The following is a 21436-nucleotide window of genomic DNA, read 5'->3' as shown; positions in this document are numbered from 1 at the left end:
TACGCTGAACTAAAAGTGGGAATGTGCCTGCGTTTTGCGTACGTGTAACTATAAATATTCATGTGATTTACAGAAAAAGCGAGCGGTACGCCTTCTACAGTTTACTAGAACAAAACGTGCGTTTCTCTGACATTGGGGCATACAAATCGTACGTAGTATATTCACTTATGCTTCTACAAAAAAAGACTACCACTTTCTTGAACAAAATGAACGTTTGGGGTCGCCACCATGCATTTTTACGCGACTTTTAACGCCGAAATAAAATATAAATTCCCGCCTAAACCGGGCGCACATCCCTCGTTATTGATGTTATAGGGTGCCAACTACCAGAATATGCCATTATTTATACACTCACCTCGGTGAGTAGACTGACCCTTTAAGTGTCCCCTCCAATTGAAGAATGAACACCTGCTTCGCACGTCTACTCGGTTTAACTACTTAAACAGTTACCAATTTTTGTTTATTTACTTTCAATACCCTAAATGCCCAATGCGGGCATTACATGGGGGGGGGGGGGATTCATCAAAGAAAACAACAGATATACAATACAGAATACAAACGGCTGAAAACAGAAGCAAACAAGTTAAGAAGGCAGGTACAAGTTAATAAGAGAAAGAAAAAAAAGAAAGGCTAGGATGAGGTATTTGAAAAAATGCACATGTAGCAAACCCCGCAAAAAAATCAAGAAAAAATCCCGGCTTCGAAAGTTACTAAACACAGCATCTAATATTTTGCGGAACGTTAGGCCAACACACGCACACTGGAGCAACCAAGAAAAAAAAAGAAAAAATAAGAAGTGAATCACACAGTTATAAAAAAAAAGAAGTAGAACGCACATCAACATATGTTAGAATTTTCTAAATAGGGCCAAAGAGCTGTTTGAAATGATGATGTTTCAGCGATAGTCACAATGCTAGAAGGAAGCGAATTCCACTCTTCGATCGACAAGACCAAGGTGAGTATTTGTATCGTTCTGTCCGAGCGAAAATAGGTTTAATCTTCTGCATGTGATCTAAACGAGCCGATGTGTGCGGTGCCGGGAGAAGATGAGAGCTTGAAAATGGTGTGTTGCTGTGGTAGATAGTATGGAAAAAGGATAAACGGCTGAATTTTCTGCGCATGACCAGAGGCGAGAGATGGAGCGATATTTTCAGTGCTGTTACACTTTGATACCGAGAGTAACGGGAAAGGATGAAACGAGCAGCTTTGTTTTGAATAGATTCCAACATGTTGATGAGATAGACGTGATGAGGGTTCCAGATCACCGACGCGTATTCTATCGCAGGCCTGATTAGCATGTTGAATGCGTGTAGTTTTGTGTCCTGGTTGGCTTGGTGCAGTCGGCGCTTAAGAAGACCAAGTTTTCTAAGGCTTTGTTAGTGATTTGTTCAATATGAGTGCTCCAGGATAAATTAGAGTTAAAATTTACACCGAGGTAATTGCACCGACGCTGCAGTTTCAATGGTAGTATTATTAACTGAGTAGGTTTATGCCATTATTGGTACGGGTCCTGCATGGATTAAAGAGTTAACTGCGCGAAAGGGTTAGGACACCAGGAAGACACATTCACGACACTTAGAAGCACAGCGCAGCATATTCCTGCATGGACCACGAGAAATGTGTGCTGCAAGTATGCATTACTATTTTTATCAATAACATGTTTTTTCTTATTTTATTTTCACCCTGCAATGATTTCATAGCTTCTTCTTTTGGTGTGATTTCTAACGCATTACCGTTTCCAGAAGTGGCCTGTTTATTGCACCCGTCGCTGTTTCGACTTCTGCGGAACGCTTCACAACTAGCGCATGCAGGTAATCCGTGTAACAAGCACCCTCAACTACAAGGGTGGCCCACGGGTCTGTCTCGGTATGTCCCAAGAGCTTTTTTCTTTGAGCAGCACTTCTCGGTCACCAGCACGCACACCCAATCCGTCATGGAAGGCACGTGCGCGCTGCCACCTAGCTGAACCGGAGGAGAAATTGATTCTAAAGGAGAAGCAACGCGCTCGGTGAGGCCTCTACTTTCTCCTGTTTCCTTCGTCTCTCCCTCTCTCATCTCAAGTGTTGATCGTCACCTGCTCCCTCGTTTGTCGGCGGGGGGATTTCTTTTTTTTATTTCCCTCTTTTTATTTCCCTCCTACCGCTTTTTGCGCCGCGCGCCACTGTCGGACTTCCAGCGGCCCCAAGGTGCGCTCCTATTCCGGTGTATGTGTCGTCCGGTCGACGCAAGCGGATTGCCAGCTATCCTCAGGGGAGAGCGCCACAAGAAGCGCTGCAGCGAGCCGACCGGCAGGATGCGAGGGCGAGGGCGGTTCCTGCGTGAGAGGGAATAAGAGAAAACAAAAACCTCTGCCGGCTGAAAGCAGGAAAACCCCAGCCAATGGGGCAACGTTTTCGGCACTATAAAAGTTGGCCCTGAATCCCCTCGAGAGTCAACCTTGGCCACAGCCTTCCAAGACAGACAGTCGCTCGCTGCTCCCTACAAGATGGCACGCAAGCTGGTGAGTTTCATTCAAGCGGGTTCATTTAACTAACACCTGTGTTAACCACAAATAAAGTAACTAGAAAGCTAAGCGAATCGCAAGTATTCTTGTGCGGTTCGCAAGCTTTCTGCGCATAAACTGTGGTCGTAAGAAACACTGTATTCAATGCCAACTACCCAAAAGGGGGCGATATGAAGTATGCTCCAAGGTTCCTTGGCTTGGTTTAATGGGGTTAACGTCCCAAAGCGACTCAGGCTATGAGAGACGCTGTAGTGGAAGGCTCCTGATAATTTAGACCACCTGAGATCTTTTTTTTACGTGCACTAACATCGCACATACATGGGCCTCTAATATTTCGCCTCCATCGAAATGTGAACGCCGCAGCCGGGATTGAACCACCATAATCACTGAGCCACTGCGGCGGCCCAAAGTGTTTTCGGTCGACAAACTTGCAGCTAACTGCATTCGCAAAAATTTGGTCACTGAAAGTGTGAAGCGTTCAGAAGGTCTGTGTAACATAGGTCTTTTATAATTACATCCACAACAAATAAGCACTGAAATGGGCACTGGTTGCTAGTCGTAAGGTATACTGCGACGAGATAAACTTTTCGCTCCTTTTTTTTCTGTTTTATATCGCGTTCTTTCAGTTGCTAAGGGTAAGGAGAAGGATCTTTGAGCTCTTGAGTCCTTAGTGGTAAAGAAATCCGCGAATAGAATGGCAACAGACGCAGATGATGAAATGGAAGCGTAGAGTGTCCTCTGCTTCCACAGCATGCACTCTGAATGCCGTTGAAGATATATGCGCTAGGTAATATCGCAGAAGACCGGTCGGAAAGTTTGGGAACAAACTTTCCGTGCATTTGTTTGGCGTTTCTTTCCAGAAATCCCAGCTTTCTTTGTGAAGCTCGGCTGCTCGTAGTTCTGAAGAGCCTCGCTGAGACTATTTGGCAGCATAGCCTCACACTTGACAAATAGCATAAATTGCCTGTGAATACCTTTATTGTTTCGACATCGTCATTCTTATATTCACGGTGCTGAAGTAGACCTAGATGCCTGTTTTGACCGCTTGTAGGTGCGGCAGCAAAATTGCAACTTTCCAATGAATTTTCCATGGTGGATGGATACTGCTGCTTTTCTGTCTAAAACGTAAGCAGGACTTTCCGCTTGGCGTTTACTGTTTTGTGCCTTTCCCCTCTTTGACTTTCGTAGTTCGTTCTCGCCGCCCTTGTGGCCGTGGCTGCTCTGGCCTACGCTGAGGACAAGCCAGCCGCCGAAGAAAAGAAGGATGACGTCGAGGGCCGCATTGGTTTCGGCGGTGGCTTTAATCAGGCGGCCGGCGGCAACCAATATGGCTTCAACCGTGGCCAGTCCGGCTTCAGTCAGGGCAGCGGTGGCTTCGACCGTGGCAACCGTTACAACAACGTGCAGGGCTTCAGGAACCGCGACGGCTACCGCACCAACCAGGGCTTCGACCAAAGTTCTTCCAACCGCTACGGATCTGGAGGCGGAGGTTTCAACACCGGCTTCAACCGGGGTGCTGGTGGCGCGTACAACCAGCACGGACAGCAAGGAGGCGGATTCTTCGGCTGAAGGAGAAGGAGCTCTGTTTGTGTAAGTCGCACTGGTGGCGTTTACCGATGTCATCGGCTTGGCCTGAAATGCGCGCAACGTTTAGGTGACGTGTGCTTTGGGTGCTTGATAGCCCTCATATAGCCTTCCGTATGCATAAGGTAGCGAACATTGCCTATAATGCGGAAAATAACGACAACAGAGGGTACATTGTAAAAAAGCAGAGCAGGAAATGTCACTGATATGACTATTGAGTCGATCGTGCCATTACCACACAATGAAAATTACTTAAGCTCCATGTGTGCACTCCCTCCTCCTTGTTCCTATTTACCTCTAGAAAATTTTGTACATAAAAAATCGCATTTTGGTCGTAGCAATATCTTCCCCAAGCTTATTCAAAATTAAGGAGTACATTGTCACTTTCTTTACATGCTGAATTAACCTGAAATCTCTACAGCCGTTCCTTCGTCACCAACCCACGGCACATATAAGCGACAAGTAAGGGTTATGCGATACGGAATAAATTTTTAATGAGGCCTGAGAGAGCGCTTCTGGCGAGAAAGATATTGGATATTTTTTTCTGCTCGTGATTTATAATGTTCTTCCTGTTTCTTCTCCAGGATGCAACAAGTACTGCCAAAAAAGCTTTTCCTTCAGAAGATCCCAGGAACCTGACTTCAGTCGTCAGTGATATGAACCTATGAATACAAGGAAACAAACACCCTTCTTGCTGCCATAAAACTATTCGCTCATTGAGGAACATTTGAGAAAAGTAAATAAAAGTGTAATTTATTTTGATAAATGTGAGGCTTTCAGTTCATGTTATCCTGTTTCTGACACCTGTATTTACATGCACAGATCTGAAAACAAGTCAACGTACAGTTATCGACGCCTGCCATTATTGCAGTACAATCTTTTAATCAACTAAAATGCTCTATTAAAGGTTCCTCGATCATTGAAACATGAAATAGAAGCGTTCGCAAAAAATTAATCAAAATTAATTGCGCTTGGAAGCAAAGAGATATGTGAAATTCCGTAAATTTTGTATTTCTATTTCGCAAAAAAAATTTTTAAAGATGAATTTAGGAGTGGTAACGAAGTCTTAGAAGAGCTGTTATCGCAACTCGCCAGAGATGTCATCACTCTCGTCGAAATGGCTTCGTGGCTGCGATTTTTGCAGTCAGGCAGGCGAATAACCTCAGTCGAATGCGCAAGCTATCACGTTGGACTCCACTTGTAACTGGGACATCTTTTTTGAAATCGCACGATACGCAATATAACACCGTCTGTTGTTCCACATTCCCTTCAACCTCTAAACATTTAATACCAAATATGTCACTTCGAGCAATGTCAAAGTATTTGCGCTTTCCTCGTGTTGTAGCTCTCGGCGGCATTTCATGGACAGTATTTGCACTATGAAAACTCGCACACGTAAATATAATTGAAAAGTTATGAAAGCCACAGGTTTAATGGGCAACTGCACCACTTTTTGAGAATTTTGCTATATTCAACGATTCAAATCTATGTAGGTTGTAGGTAAAGCATGCCAAGTGTTTTTGCACTCGCATTTAAAACAGTGACGTAATCGATTATTGAATTCTGGGCTTCTACTCAAAGCACCAGAGGTGCGCAGGGAAGTTTAGTGTAACGTCACGGAAGGTATGATTTCAATTTACGGCTGCCGTCAGCCACACAATGCCGTGCCTCGTTGGAAGCTGCCAAACAACGCTCGGCGGACTTTGCCTTCGGTGGAGTTGGTTTTTTCCTACAAAGCAGATGTTTATGTATTAGAAATATGCCGATACCTTCGATGACGTCATCATGCGCCCCCTACTTGGCGTAGTGCGCTGCGGAGAAGCTTGAAGGCCGTCGCGATTTTAATCGGCGACTAAGTCACCGTTTCAAATGCTAGCCCAAAAGGACTTCGCCTGCTTTACCTGCAAGTTTAACACAATCGACCCTTTTAAGCTCGTCGATTTATAAAACTTATGCAGTTGACCTTTAAGCATTTGCTTCGCTAGGCCTATTGAGCAGACAAGGGTATGGAATCGAGGGCATCGTTACGGCATAGGAAACTACCAGTCATTGCAACGAAAGCAGCATATGGAAATCATTTTTTTTCTCTTATTTTTATTTGCTGGGTTGATCAACAGGAAATGACTTCCGCAATAATTTCTTGCTGAAAGATGACTGATCAGTAATTAGAAGAAAATAATACCACATGTTACCGGTGGGATCTGAACCCACGACCCCACGAAACCACATGATTTCGGATCCCAGCGGTGGCATATGGTTTGATTTTCCTCTACTTTCCATCAGTCATCTTTCAGGCAAAAAATGATTGAAGTAGTAGTTTCCCGTTTATCAACACAACAAATGAGATAAGTAAAATAAAAACAGTGTCCTATGCTTCCTTCGTTTCAATGACTTAGTTTCCTTCACATCTAAATGCCTATGCTATTTATTACATCGGTTTTTAATGATTGGAAACTTGGCCAACATTTTTCGCTATGTATTTCAGTACGAAATTTCCGGTTTCCCTCAACACCATTTCCTGCGCAAAAATCGACGTCGTACGTGTGTCTCATACCCAACAATTCTGGACAAAAGCAATGTTCAATGGGAAAGAGTTTATGAACACAATTTTTTCATATGCTGAAAGATCTCACTATAGCAGCCAATATATCCGCAGGTCTCCTGTGAGCAGGCTTGCATTTTTTTTCGCTATTAACGGTTTTGCTATCGTCAAAAACGTTCCCCTTTGGTTTTCTATGGCAGTCTTAACTGTTCGATGCGATCGATGGAAACTCTTTAAAAGAAATATTTTGCTAGGCATGAGAAGAATATTTCCACAACAGTAGCTTACAATACTCCAATATTCAAAATTTTTGCCCAAAAATGCTGGACATGGTGTGTGCGTGTGTGTGTCTGTGTGCATGTGTGCGTGCGAGCGCGCGTGCGTGCATGCTTGTGTGCAATACGTGGTATCCTTGTGCGGTGAAAAGCCACAATTTTTATCTTCTTTTTTTTAGCACGAAACGTTATGTACTAACGCGACAAGAAGTTTTTAGGATTTGCGAATGGTGATCTAAGCGCATATCTGTAATGTTTAGTTTAGTTTATGGGGTTTAACGTCCCAAAGCGACTAAGGCTATGAAAGACGCCGTAGTGGAGGGCTCCGGAAATTTCGACCACCTGGGGTTCTTTAACGTGCACTGACATCGCACAGTACACGGGCCTCGAATTTCTCCTCCAAAGAAATTCAACCGCCGAGGCCGGGATCGAACCCGCGTCTTTCGGGTCAGCAGCCGAGCACCATAGCCACTGAGCCACCGCGGCGGCATATATCTGTAATGTGTGGCAACGATTAACCAATTTCAAGAGGGCTTATTAAAAGAGCACCACCAGGAATTATAAAACATGGTTGGAGGTGTCAACAACAAATTGAAAAGCACAAAAAAGCAAACAAACGTTATCTTCGTTCTCCTGGTAAATATATGTTTCGCAAGGGAAAGCTTTAGGCCAGTTGGTCTGACATGTTGGAGAGGAGGAATAACCGCGAACTTGACAGGACTGAAGAACGAGAAGAGGACAGGACGAGCGGTAACTAGCAACTGAAGTTTATTGAAAGAAGACATGTTGCAGCAAAGGTTGCATCTGCGCATAGCGTACGAGAACTGAGATAGTGACACGTGGAACACACGAGATAGTTAATGAAATACATCGAAACGAACAGAAAACGAACAAAAAAAAACACGAACAAAAAAACAATGAAATGCCCGTCACAGGTTTAACAAAAACCGGGTCTATTTATCTAAAAGCGCCACGGAAGGCTCACTCACACACATATCAAGCCGAAGTTTGCGCATGTGTGCCGCTTCTAAAATCTCCCTTTCAAGCCTCGACCTGCCCCTTCCGATGATGGTGGCTTTGTTGAACTGTGGGTAGCAGCCATCGCATTCCCTGCAGTGTCTCGGCAGATTAGCGCCATTATCGGGTTTCAAGGGCCGGAAGTGCTGTCGTAGCCTATCGTTTAGACATTGACCCGTCTGGCCAACGTATACTCTGCCGCATCGCAACGGGAACTGGTATACCACATCAGTGGCACAGTTGACATATCTATGTTCATGCTTCTTCGTGCACGCGACCCTGCGCCTACCTTCCGCCAAGCGCCCGTAGAGCTGCGATAGCTTGCAGGGGGCTGAAAAAACAATTTGAATGCCTTGCCTACCTGCCACCCTCTTGAGGTTATGGGCCATCTTGTGCACATTGGGCACAACTTCAAGCGGCCTTTTGTCCAGAGGGATCGCCTCCTCTTGGCCACGCACCTTGTTCCGCAGTTTCCACCAAGCAGTGGCGGAATCTCTGCTGTGGAAACTGCGGAACAAGGTGCATGGCCAAGAGGAGGCGATCCCTCTGGACAAAAGGCCGCTTGAAGTTGTGCCCAATGTGCACAAGATGGCCCATAACCTCAAGAGGGTGGCAGGTAGGCAAGGCATTCAAATTGTTTTTTCAGCCCCCTGCAAGCTATCGCAGCTCTACGGGCGCGTGGCGGAAGGTAGGCGCAGGGTCGCGTGCACAATGAAGCATGAACACAGATATGTCAACTGTGCCACTGATGTAGTATACCAGTTCCCGTTGCGATGCGGCATAGTATACGTTGGCCAGACGGGTCAATGTCTAAACGATAGGCTACGACAGCACTTCCGGCCCTTGAAACCCGATAATGGCGCTAATCTGCCGAGACACTGCAGGGAATGCGATGGCTGCTATCCACAGTTCAACAAAGCCACCATCATCGGAAGGGGCAGGTCGAGGCTTGAAAGGGAGATTTTAGAAGCGGCACACATGCGCAAACTTGGGCTTGATATGTGTGTGAGTGAGCCTTCCGTGGCGCTTTTAGATAAAGAGACCCGGTTTCTGTTAAACCTGTGACGGGCATTTCATTGTTTTCTGTTCGTTTCGATGTATATCATTAACTATCTCGTGTGTTCCACGTGTCACTATCTCAGTTCTCGTACGCTATGCGCAGATGCAACCTTTGCTGCAACATGTCTTTTTTCAATAAACTTCAGTTGCTAGTTACCGCTCGTCTTGTCCTCTTCTCGTTCTTCAGTCCTGTCAAGTTCGCGGTTATTCCTCCTCTCCAATATGTTTCGCACATAAAGAAAGGACAGGAACGATAGGATTTGCTGACCTCATCTTTTCAACAGACATGCAATTTGTCCTCTTGATTAGTTCTACCCTGTAATTCACAGTAGTTTGCGCTGCTTGAGAAACAGAAAAAGTGCTACTCAACAGCCAGCTGCTCCCTGAACACCAAGTCATGAATGCATTATTTTGAGATACGATGCTCCTTTACGTAAAGATATTTAATAGATCACAAATAGTTTTTTTGGCAGTGCCACTTAGTACGCCGCTTCGCCGTTCGCCAACACCGAATACGTTAACTATAATCAGATGGCAACGATCTGAGAAAATTAAAGCCTTTAGCCCTCCAGGCTTCCGTACTTCCTCTTGCATCAGGCGAACTTTCTATGTTAACGCGACTTTAGCTCAGCAGAAGGTTCGATGTTTGAACTTTTGCATTTTTCAAGATCGTGCTTTAAACGCGGCGAGAGAAGAAAATGAACACAAACTACCCTTAACTCAAAAGCCCCACACTATCGTTATAAGCGCCTTGTTATCAGTAGCTCCTTTGGACACTTGCCGATCTGAAAAGGCGGCGCCAATCTTTTGAACTCGCGAGGCGACGCAGGTTTCTGCGAGGACAAAAACGTCGGTGGGAGATGAAGCGGGGCCTCTGCTTCTGTACGTGTTGCGATCGCATGCCGATTGTCCACGAGCCGCACGTGTCGCCGCTTACCTGGTTGGAATAGGCCGCTCAATTCAAGGTGAAAATATGTCACAAGGTGCAGCGTTTTAAACGCCACGCGCTCGGAAAAAGCCAGCATCAAGGCCTATAGAACAGCACACCGCGTGTATGCAAGAACGGGGGGAAGAGTAAAGTCGCAGTCAGCTACGTGCTTTCTAGATATCGGCGAGCGTTTTTCAGAAGCCCATGTCTACCTTAGACACGGTGAGAAGACCTGCAAGATTGGATTCTGCAAAGGATGACGCGTATGCAAAAGTGACTAACCTTTGTTAAACGCTGAACATGCGCATATTGTTTTCAGTATTGTATACCACGTCGATGACGATGATTTTTCATGATTAATACCTATCATACGTTCACGAACCGCCGCGGATTTACATTTGCTAATAGCACCTTGGGTTTGAAGGTCGCTTGAGTGGAAGGTTGCGATTAGCATCAACACGTTCTGCTACTAACCAGAGCTTAATACTTAGAAAATACTTATAGCAGCAATATTTTGCTCACTAGTAGAACACTTTAGCCGCATACGCAGCACCGCTTGTAAGCTTAGGTGCTAGAGGAATGACACTGCGTAACATAATAGGCTTGGTATATTTACTTCCTCGATTCTGAATGCGAAAAACAAAGTGGCATTACATCGCTCTATTCATTGCAAACTCGTTAAAAGCACGGGTCGTGCGTATTAGGTCAAACTTGGCAAACAATACGCGAGTTATCGACTACGTAGTGTGTTGGTTCTGCGAGTTCAAAAGTAATAATAAAGAGAAACGAAGCCGAGTAACACAATTTTTATCTGCTGTGGAAATTTTCTGTTCTTAGAGTTTTCTATCTTTAGAGTTTTCTGTTCTTTCTGTTCTTAGTACAGGGTGAAAAGGAATGCGTTCATTGTAAAATTGAGTGAAGTACTTTTTTCTTATTTTTGAAAGTTTCACACACGGGAATAAAATGTGATTAATTGTAAGTTCATCTCCACATTTTTCGCATATTGGTTTCTTTTGTTTTGCAAGCAGGAAGCTGTGTGTAATGTGTGTGTGTCCAATGCGCAGACGGCATAAAATTACTTCGATAAAACATTCATGGTGCCCGCAGGTCTTCATTCACCAAGGACAGGCTTTACTAAATGCAGCTTGTTGTTAACTTCATTGTCGCATGAGGCCTGCCATTTTCCTCTAAGTTTATATTGTGGGAATCCTGGCTTTCTGCCGTCGCCTTTGCGCGGCTAGCCGGCCTCCCGCGTTGTTTCTCCTCTTTCCCTTGCTCCCGCCTCAGGCGGTGGAGAGGCGGCTGGGTGACTAATCACTGTCATTTAGCCACAGCTCCGCCCCGGCTCCCCAAGCGCCTTTGCCATTGGCGCCTTTTGGCGGGAATTCGGGACCCCGCTTTGGGCGGCCGCGCGCCGCGCGACCGTCCGAGCGGGGCCCAGAGAGAGATCCCTCCGAGACAGCGAAAGGTGCGTACGTTACTGTTTGTCCCTGCCGGCCTTTGCCGCTCGGACCAGTGCTTACTCGAGCTCGCCCGCACGTGTCCTCTGACCTGCAGCGGCTCGAGCCTGTCCAGCGGGGTCCAGCGACCTCAGACAGGCGTACCTTGCGTTGATTGCCCACTCTCTCTCGCAACCGGCCCAACGGTCGACACGAGAGAGAGATCACAGCACTGCCGCGGGGACATTCTCCTGCAGCGGCGTGCTAGCGGTGCGCATTACTCGAGTCGCTTCGTGCGCGCAGCGGAGCCTTGCTCCTCGCGCGCCCCCGGGACGGGGTGACTATTGAGTGTGTGTGTATCAGCTGGAGGACGATGTGAATAAACGTCTCCTTTGTGAACTTGGAGGCCTATTTCTTTGCGGCGAATCGCTCTCCTCCCAGCGGAGGCTGAGTGCACTGCATCGGTGTCCCAGTGTGTGTGTGGTGACGGCTGATCGGGGCCCTTGGCTCGCGCGAAGCTCGAACCCGCGGTGGGTGGTGGCCTGTGTCCACGTAGAAACCCATAACTGGCGCCCAACGTGCTAAGTCATTGGCGCTTACGCCTTTGATGACATATTAGCCGAGCAGGTCGCCTTGCCGATCACGCTTGCGCACCATGTCTACCCCCAGCGGGGCACTCGGCAGCTACATGTCGGCTCCCTACGGAGTTGTAGCGTCGTTTGATCCGCTGGCTGCTGTTCCTTCGAATAGCCAGACACCGTGGTTGGCCGCGGCCCCCGTTGGGGTTTACGGCGACACAACCCAAAATGTCGACCACGCGGCTCCCATCGGAGCTGTATCGGAAGCACCCTGCGGTGCATCCGCTGGTCACATGCCTCAGCTGTGCACGCTTTCCGCCCAGTGCGAAAGCAGTTCGTGTCACGCTGCCGCAACCGGCAGTTTCGAACAGCAGCAGCCGTGCCCCGCGAGCAGTCAATTCTGCTCTGGGAACGGCGAGGCGCTGGCCCGGTTCCCTGCGGAAACCGCGCCGCTCATCGAACTAGGAGCCTTGCCTCCCTCGTTCGTGCAGCCCGCCCAAGCCTCCACTGAGGCCGGGGCGCAGGCGCTGCTAGCCAGTGCTGCCCAGATGATCCAGTCGCTGTCAGGGGCTGTTGGGACACTTTTGGCCACGCCGAAGTTGTCTCACCCCGCGGTCAAGTTGCCCATGCCAACCTACCGCGGGTATGATGACCTACTCAGTGCCCGGGATTTCCTTGAGTCCCTCACCCATTATCAGAGAACTATGGGTCTCACTGAGCAGGTGGTGCTTGCACACATCATCCCCGCAGCGCTGACTGACACGGCAGCTCGGTGGCATCGGCTTTCCGGCCACCGGGCAGCGACTCTCGAGGAGTTCCGTGCAGCATTCCTGCGCGAATTCCTGCCCGCTGACTACGAGCGTAGGATGCGGCGAGAGCTGGAGCTCCGTACTCAGGCTCCGGATGAGTCGCTGCAAGAGTATGTTCGTGCGATGGAAGACCTTTTCTCAATCGCCGAGCCCAGAGCCTCGAACGAGGAGCGTGTCGAAAGGACGATCAGGCAGGCACATCCGACCTTTTCGGCTTACCTGCGCGGCGGCCGATTCCGAGATTTGGAGGAGCTGGCCGCCGAGGCAAAGCGCATTCAAGGCGACATTCTCGCCGCGCGCGCCTATCGTCCGCCACCGCCGGCAAGCGAGGCCCTTGAGCCACGTTGTGCATGGAGAGGGGCCTTGCCCTTACCCAACCGGCGACCACCCGCACAGCCTGCCTTTGCAGCTGTTAGCGGGCAAAACGAGGCATGGGAGTTGAGCGACAGAGCTCTCGATCCCTACTCGTACGGGAGACGGGCAGCCTGCGCTGCACCGTTTTCTGAAGCGCGTGCTGAGGGGCGCCAAGCGCTCCAACGCACAGCGGAGGGGGAAACCCGACTCGGCCGACCCTTTGGTCGTGCAGCGGGCGGACCCAGGCAGGGAGAGGCGCAATTGTCCCGCGACCAAGCTCGCGGCGGTGTGCGCTGTTTCCGCTGCCAGGAGAGGGGCCACTTAGCAAGAGAATGCACCGTAGCCAGGCCTCCTGCGAGGCAGGGAAACGGCGGCGGGGGTCGGTCGTAAAGGGACCACCGGCCCAATCTCTGCTAATTCCCTCTGCGTACAGAGCAAGCTGCCTTGCTAATGCGCACGCGCCGTTTATTCCGGTCACCATTGCTGGCCGCGAATTTTCGGCGTTACTGGATACGGGAGCCAGCGCTTCCTTGTTCGGTGAAGAGGTTTTGTCCCACTTGCAAAAGCACTCTGTGCGCTTGCGGGACTGCCGTACGGCATTCAACCTTGCGAAAGGCGTAGCCCATTCGGCTGGCGCCGCGAGGCTGTCTGTCAGGTGGGGAGAGCGGACGAGACGCACGCGTTTCATCCATCTCCCAGGGCTCAGTGTGCCCATGATTCTCGGACGGGACTTTCTCCTGAAAACCGGGATCGTGGTGGACATTGCGAATGGCGGCTATCGCGACGGACCATTTTCCCAGCTTAAGCCGTTCATTAGCCCACCGGCGTCAGTATCTGCCTGCGCAGTGAAGGCGTTCGGAGAGTGCCACGCTCAGCGGACAGGGCCACGCCCTTGTGTCGAGCGTTCCGTCGTTCAGCCTCCCCTTTGGGACCGAGCGGCGCGGCACGACCAGGCACCACATCCGCTGGCCGCCTGTGCGGTAACATTGGATGACACACAGAAGGCTCGTTTGACAGCGCTATTGCGTCAGTACGATGAGCTCTTCACGGATCAACCTGGCTGTACCACTTTAGTGAGCCACAAGATCCACACTGGAGACGCGCTTCCTTTGAAGTGCAACCCTAGACCCGTCAGCCTTGCGAAAAGGCAGGTGATTGATGGGTTGCTGGATGAGATGCTGTCGGCGGACATTATCCGCCGCTCGTCCAGCGCCTGGGCGTCTCCGGTGGTGTTGGTGCCTAAGAAAGATGGCAGCCACCGTTTGTGTGTGGATTATCGCCGTCTGAATGCGCTGACTCGCAAGGATGCCTATCCGCTCCCGACGATCAGCTCAATCGTAGGAAACCTGGGCAGCGCGCGGTACTTTTCCACGCTAGATGCCTCCAAAGGTTACCTACAGGTCCAGATGGCTGACACTGACCGGTCCAAGACCGCGTTCACGTGCCACAGAGGGCTGTTTGAGTTCACTCGTATGCCCTTTGGTCTCTGCAATGGTCCTGCGACTTTTCAGAGGCTCATGGACCGCGTCCTGGGGGAAGCGAAATGGTCCCACGCCATGTGCTACCTGGACGATATCGTGATTTATTCACGAACCTTCGATGAGCACTTAGGCCACATTGCCGACGTGCTCGAGAGGGTACGGGCTGCTGGGATGACTTTGAATCCTGCGAAAGCCCAAATAGCGCGGACCCGGGTTCAGTTACTAGGGTTCACGCTGGGCGAGGGCTCTATTGAGCCTGATGCGGAGAAACTTCGAGCCATACTCGAATTTCCCGCGCCCAAGGACGTACGCGGCCTCCGCCGCTTTCTGGGAATGGCCAATTTTTATCGGTCGTTCACCCCGTCCTGTGCCCGCGTGCAGGCACCCTTGACCAAGCTCTTGGGAAAGACTGCAGCGTGGCGATGGGGGCCCGAGCAAGAGCGATCCTTTCGCCTCCTGTCTAGTGCCATTGCCGAGACAGCGCAGCTCAGGCTACCCGACCTGACCAGACAGTTCGTAGTCCAGACTGACGCGAGCGATCTGGGTTTAGGAGCAGTTCTCCTACAGGAATTCGATGGCGTGCTGCAACCGCTGGCCTTTGCCAGCCGCTCCTTGCTGCCCTCGGAGAGGAATTATTCCGTGACCGAGAGGGAGTGCCTCGCCATCGTGTTTGCACTGCGCAAATTTGACGTCTACCTTGATGGAACGCAATTCGTGGTGCAGACAGACCACAGTGCGCTCAGTTGGCTGATGCGGCTCCGCGAGCCTGCGGGTCGGCTGGCGCGCTGGGCTCTCCTGATACAGCATTACGACTTTTCGGTGCAGTATCGAAAGGGGAGCACAAACGTGGTAGCTGACGCGCTATCCCGTGCCCCACTCGCCAGCGGCGCCTTGACGCCTGTGGGCGGAGGGGGCGAAACAGCGGACGAGCCGCCGGGCGGCAAGGAGGGGGAACCCGCAAACGGGTTAACCCATTCCGCTAACCAGGCAAGCAGCGCTTCGCAAAGCGGACGAGAGGCAAAGCTCTTCGTGAGCGCCTCGGAGTTGCCGACGCGAACGGAAATTTTGGCTGCAAACCTGAGTGGGGACGAGACCACGCTCCCCTCTGGGATGACTGGAATCGTTTTCAGCCGTAAAGAGCTACTGAAAGCCCAGCAAAATGACCCCTTTTGTCGCGTAATGAGCGACGGTCTCAGGGAGACGGAGCGCCGTGACGCTACTGGTATTGTAGCGGGCGCAGGGGGGCAGAAGCCAGCGTGTGTCGCGGCGAACCCCGGGGATTCATATTTGCTGGACAATGACGGGCTCGTGCTGAAATACATAGCCACCGATGACGAGTCCATCGACCCGTTCAAGGTGGTTATCCCCAAAAGTCTGAGAGGCGCACTTTTGCGATTCTCTCATGACGAACCACTGGCCGGTCATCTGAGTGGCTCCAAAGTTTTTGCAAAACTGAGTCAATCGGTGACGTGGCCCGGCATGAAGCGTGACATTTTCCGCTATTGCCGTTCCTGCCATGTCTGTCAAGCGGTGAAGTCACGGGGCGGCAAGCCGCCTGGAATGATGAAACCAATTGACAGTGTGCGTCCGTGGCAGATGGCCACCTGCGATTTGATGGGGCCTTTCCCCAGGAGCAAGCAGGGGTTCATTTACCTGATGGTAGTCGCTGACCACTTTTCCAAATGGGTTGAGTTGTACCCCCTTCGGAAAGTGTCAGCACGAGCGGTGCTGGATAAACTCCAGGATGTGTTCTGTCGGTTCGGCTTTCCGGAAAGACTGATCACGGACAATGCGTCCTATTTCACCGCTCGGGTGTTCGGTAACACGTGCCGTTCCCTCGGAATCGAGCACTACACCACTTCACCCTACCACCCCCAGTCCAATTTGACTGAGCGAATCAACCGAACGCTCAAGCCAATGCTGGCGGCCTTTGCCGAGTGTCAAAAGGATTGGGCAGACCATTTGAGCGAGTTTGCGTTCGCCATCCGAACAGCTGAGAATCGCTCAACTGGTTTCTCTCCCGCCTTCCTCAATTTCGGGAGGGAGCTGGCGAATCCGATGTCAAACGTCGTGCAGAGCCAGCTCGGGGATGAGCAGACGCGGGCAGACTGCTCTGCTTATGCGTCGACGCTTCGGGACCGGCTTGGTCGGGCTCTCAACAGAGCAAGGCAGAGTTTGGCGGCAGCCAGAGCCCAACAGAAGGCTCAATATGACCGCAAGCACCGCCGCCTGACTTTTCAGGTGGGTGACCTTGTCCTGAAGCGCAACCACGTTCTTAGCGATGCGAGCAAGGGGTTCTCAGCCTCGCTCGCTCCTAAGTGGCTTGGTCCGTACCGAGTGGTCAGAGTCTGGTCGCCACTCGCGTACCTGCTGGAGGATCCCCTTACGGGGAAAACCAGCCGTGCCCACATCGCAGACCTGAAGGCCTACGCGTCACGGTCTGACGAGCTTGCGCCGGTACCCATTGGTATCAAAGGCAAGCGCAAAGGCACAACTGGTGCTGCGGAACGCAAGCGTACGGAGCACCGGTACAATCTGAGGCGACGGTCACCGGTGTGATTGATGCCGGACGGCGGACTTTTCCGCAACCGAAGGCACGCAGCCTCAGCTAGCTGGCGAGCTTTCTCGTCAGGCCCTACCTAGGCGAAGCACGGTGTGTTATTTTTTTTTTGTTTTTGCAGCATGCTCAGTTCCAGTCTTGTGTGTTTATCAGTTTATTTATTTGTTTTGTTTTAGTCAGTTTCTAGCCACTTTCGTTTCCCCACTTGTACGTCTGTTTTCGTTCTAACGTATCGAGATGTACATAGGCAAACTTCAGCCCGCTCGTGCTTGCTCTTATCTTCTAGAAGGAATAGACTGGATTAGGTGTCGTTTGTACAGCGCGCCTTTTCTCATTTCCGGCCCGACTGTGGGTGGTTGGCTCGTTAAGGAGCCGTGTGTCGCGGTGCGCGAGTTTTGTGCGGCCCGTATGGAGGGGAAGTTGGCGGGGCGTTTGGGGCGATGGGGGGGCGGAAAGTGCACCCTTTGACCCTCGCCGCGGCGCCTCTGGACGCTTCTGATGAGGGGGATCGTTGTCGCCGACCAGCGTCCGCGCACTTGCCGGTGTATGCGTGGTTGTGGCTGTGACTGTTTGCGCGCGTAACCATGAGCCAAGGCGACGCCTGTGAGTTGTGCCGTTGTGTGCTTCTGCGTGAGCGCGAGGATGAGAAGGACCCCTCGCTGTGGACAAGGTTACACGTCAGGACGCCGCCGAACGTCCTCGCCCGTTTCAGCCAGCGTGAAAGGGGTGCACTAACTGTCTTGTGCCCGAACGTGATGTCCTGTCCAAGGGCGCGAGGTCAGTGCTCTGCCGCGGCCCTGTCGTCATCAACGCACCCTACATCAACGGAAAGAAGACCGCCATCAGTCGTCGGCCCTCCCAACCCGTTCAACTTGAAGTCTGCGAGCGGTGAGTCGCCGACCGGCCCACAGGGCCGCGCCATCGAACTTTGAGGCTGACATCCACCTGTCACATAGCTGTACAGTTTATTCACATCTTCTTGTGTACCGTGTATATAATCTGCAAGCTGTTTTGATTTACTGAAGCGTATGCAAGTGTTGTTTGCCTTGTTTTTCCTTTGTTTTCTTACGTTGTTCTGGCTGGAACTGAAGTGTATCTAGTTTTTTTTTGTGTATTCATTTCTTTATTTTGGAACTGAAGTGTAGCTTTTTTTTGTGTATTGATTTCTTTTTTTGGCCGCGTGCTTTGCCGATGGGTAGGAGGGCATTTAAGGAGAGGGGGATGTGGGAATCCTGGCTTTCTGCCGTCGCCTTTGCGCGGCTAGCCGGCCTCCCGCGTTGTTTCTCCTCTTTCCCTTGCTCCCGCCTCAGGCGGTGGAGAGGCGGCTGGGTGACTAATCACTGTCATTTAGCCACAGCTCCGCCCCGGCTCCCCAAGCGCCTTTGCCATTGGCGCCTTTTGGCGGGAATTCGGGACCCCGCTTTGGGCGGCCGCGCGCCGCGCGACCGTCCGAGCGGGGCCCAGAGAGAGATCCCTCCGAGACAGCGAAAGGTGCGTACGTTACTGTTTGTCCCTGCCGGCCTTTGCCGCTCGGACCAGTGCTTACTCGAGCTCGCCCGCACGTGTCCTCTGACCTGCAGCGGCTCGAGCCTGTCCAGCGGGGTCCAGCGACCTCAGACAGGCGTACCTTGCGTTGATTGCCCACTCTCTCTCGCAACCGGCCCAACGGTCGACACGAGAGAGAGATCACAGCACTGCCGCGGGGACATTCTCCTGCAGCGGCGTGCTAGCGGTGCGCATTACTCGAGTCGCTTCGTGCGCGCAGCGGAGCCTTGCTCCTCGCGCGCCCCCGGGACGGGGTGACTATTGAGTGTGTGTGTATCAGCTGGAGGACGATGTGAATAAACGTCTCCTTTGTGAACTTGGAGGCCTATTTCTTTGCGGCGAATCGCTCTCCTCCCAGCGGAGGCTGAGTGCACTGCATCGGTGTCCCAGTGTGTGTGTGGTGACGGCTGATCGGGGCCCTTGGCTCGCGCGAAGCTCGAACCCGCGGTGGGTGGTGGCCTGTGTCCACGTAGAAACCCACAATATTTTACAAGTTTCATGCAGTCTTTATAAGGTATATCTACTTGTTTTATTTGTACATTACGGGCACGTGCGGCACATGCGTCAGCGCTCTCGTTCCCCCTGATTCCCACGTGACTAGGGACCCAGCAAAACTTTATTTAAAGTCTTGTGGATCTGCTTTAATTATGTTATGTATTATGTCTCCTATTATGGGCTAAACTGCATTTCTGGAGTTTAGTGCTGTAATTACGCTAAGGGAGTAGGAGTAGATGACATTAACTGCGACAGCAATGGCGTAACTTTCTGCTATGAAAACTGATGCACACTACGGTAGCCTATTTTTTCTTCTTTTCCTTGTATTACTGCACTCCCCACGTAGTGTGCGGTTTTAGAGCCATCTGTGTAAAAATCTATGTAATTCTCAAACTTTTCTTTCAATGCCAAAAACTCCTGCAATATATATTCTTGTGGAGTTTGCTTTTTGTGGATGTGCGTCAACGTAAGATGACATACTGTGGGAAAGCTGTACCAAGGTGGCAGTGGGCAGGGTCTCGGGGCAATATTGGGCAGTGTGTTCAGTATACCTAATTGGTTTGGTTTTGTGGGGTTTAACGTCCCAAAGCGACTAAGGCTATGAGAGACGCCGTAGTGGAGGGCTCCGGAAATTTCGACCACCTGGGGTTCTTTAACGTGCACTGACATCGCACAGTACACGGGCCTCTAGAATTTCTCCTCCAAAGAAATTCTAGCCGCCGCGGCCGGGATCGAACCCGCGTCTTTTGGGTCAGCAGCCGAGCACCATAGCCACTGAGCCACCGCGGCGGCTGTATACCTAATTCTTCGCATTTTTCTTCAAAACGGAGGAGTAGTGGTCTGATTGCTTGGGGTTTGTTGTTAAACAGTTGTCTGGATTGGCATTTTGTAACTACGGGGTAGTAGAGATGCTTTGGCAGTGAACGGGATTTTAGTACATATGCGGATGTCAGCATGGCTCTTCTATCTGTAAGGGAGGGTTCATTTATTTCGACATAGAGACAGTTTATGGGGGATGTTCTGTAATCGCCAGTTGAGAGACGTAAACCAAGGTTATGAACGGGGTCCATTCGTTTCAGGTATGATGGTCTCGCAGACCCATACACAATGCACCCGTAATCGAGGCAGGATCCCACTAGAGCATGATAAATCTGCAAAAGGCATGTCCTATCGGACCCCCACTGTTTCCGTGAAAGCACCTTTAGGAAATTCAAGGATCGGGAAGCTTTCTTTTTCAGGTTGTTTATGTGTGGAAGGAATTTCAGCTTTTTATCAAAAATCATACCTAGAAATTTGTGTTGGTCGTTTACTGGTAACTCGGTTTCCCTTAGGTGGAGGGTGGGATTATTCTGTAGGCCTCGTTTGAGAGAAAACATGACGGCTACTGTTTTCTGAGGACAGAACTGGAATCCGTTTTTGTCTGCCCACGTAGCAAGTTTATATATTGTCAAGTGTACTTGTCTCTCGCATGTTGCTATGTTGGTTGATGTGCAAGCGATCTGGAGGTCGTCAGCATAAACCGAGTACATTATCGATTTTGGGATTATTTGGGCCAATGAATTCATTTTTACGACAAAGAGTGTAGTGCTTAAAATACACCCCTGTGGTACTCCATTCTCCTGTACAAACTTCCTTGAGATGGTTGAACCCAGACGTTCGTGAAAAGAATGGTTAGATAGGAAATCTTTAATGCAGTTCAACATCCTTCCTCGGATACCAAGCTCTGCTAAATCGCAGAGTATCCCGAACCTCCGAGTCATGTCATAAGCTTTTTCAAGGTCGAAGAAGACAGCAACGCAGTGTTGACGATGTATGAAAGCCTCTCTGACAGTATTTTCTAGACGAACTAAATGGTCTGTTGTCGAGCACGCCTTTTTAAACCCACAATGATGAATGTCAAGGAGTTAACGAGATTCTAGTACGAAGGTTAGCCGGATACTTAGTACGCTTTCAAAAGCCTTGGCGAGGCAGCTGGTAAGAGCTATTGGTCGATAACTGCCAAGGGATGTTGGCTGCTTACCAGGTTTCAGGAATGGAACTATAATGGCTTTTTTCCAAGCTTCGGGAATTTTTCCTGGTGTCCAAATTTTGTTAAAAAAGTTTCAAAAGTCCTTCTGTATAAGGTTGCGAAAGATGTGCTAGCATTTCGTAGTGTATTTCATCGGGGCCTGGGGCGGTCTGTTTGCTGGCAGATAAAACTCTGTTTATTTCTTGTGTTGTGATTAATCTATTGAAAGGTTCAGTTGTGCAACCAGGTGTTGGAAGTC

The 21436-nt window shown here is 50.3% G+C and overlaps 1 protein-coding gene and 1 long non-coding RNA gene across 2 annotated transcripts in view; one reads left to right on the top strand and one right to left on the bottom strand.

Moving 5' to 3' along the window:
* Nucleotides 1–1980: 1980 nt before the first annotated feature.
* LOC149354552 (uncharacterized) overlaps nucleotides 1981–21436 on the bottom strand; it is a 41249-nt gene continuing 21793 nt past the window's right edge. Inside the window, exon 2 of the long non-coding RNA XR_016291364.1 lies at nucleotides 1981–2314. This is a non-coding gene — a long non-coding RNA (uncharacterized LOC149354552). The remainder of the gene's footprint in view (nucleotides 2315–21436) is intronic.
* Nucleotides 2341–4853, top strand: LOC149354554 (uncharacterized). The gene is made up of 3 exons (XM_089583413.1): nucleotides 2341–2500; nucleotides 3692–4093; nucleotides 4672–4853. Exons 1-2 carry the CDS (start codon nucleotides 2486–2488, stop codon nucleotides 4070–4072), a joined length of 396 nt encoding a protein of 131 aa, XP_089439539.1. The 5' UTR covers nucleotides 2341–2485; the 3' UTR covers nucleotides 4073–4093; nucleotides 4672–4853.

This window comes from Amblyomma mixtum, chromosome 3 (assembly GCF_055824585.1).
Source record: "Amblyomma mixtum isolate Tamu chromosome 3, ASM5582458v1, whole genome shotgun sequence".
NCBI lineage: Eukaryota > Metazoa > Arthropoda > Arachnida > Ixodida > Ixodidae > Amblyomma > Amblyomma mixtum.
The sequence above is the reverse complement of the archived record's forward strand: the minus strand, read 5'-3'. Positions and strand labels throughout refer to the sequence as shown.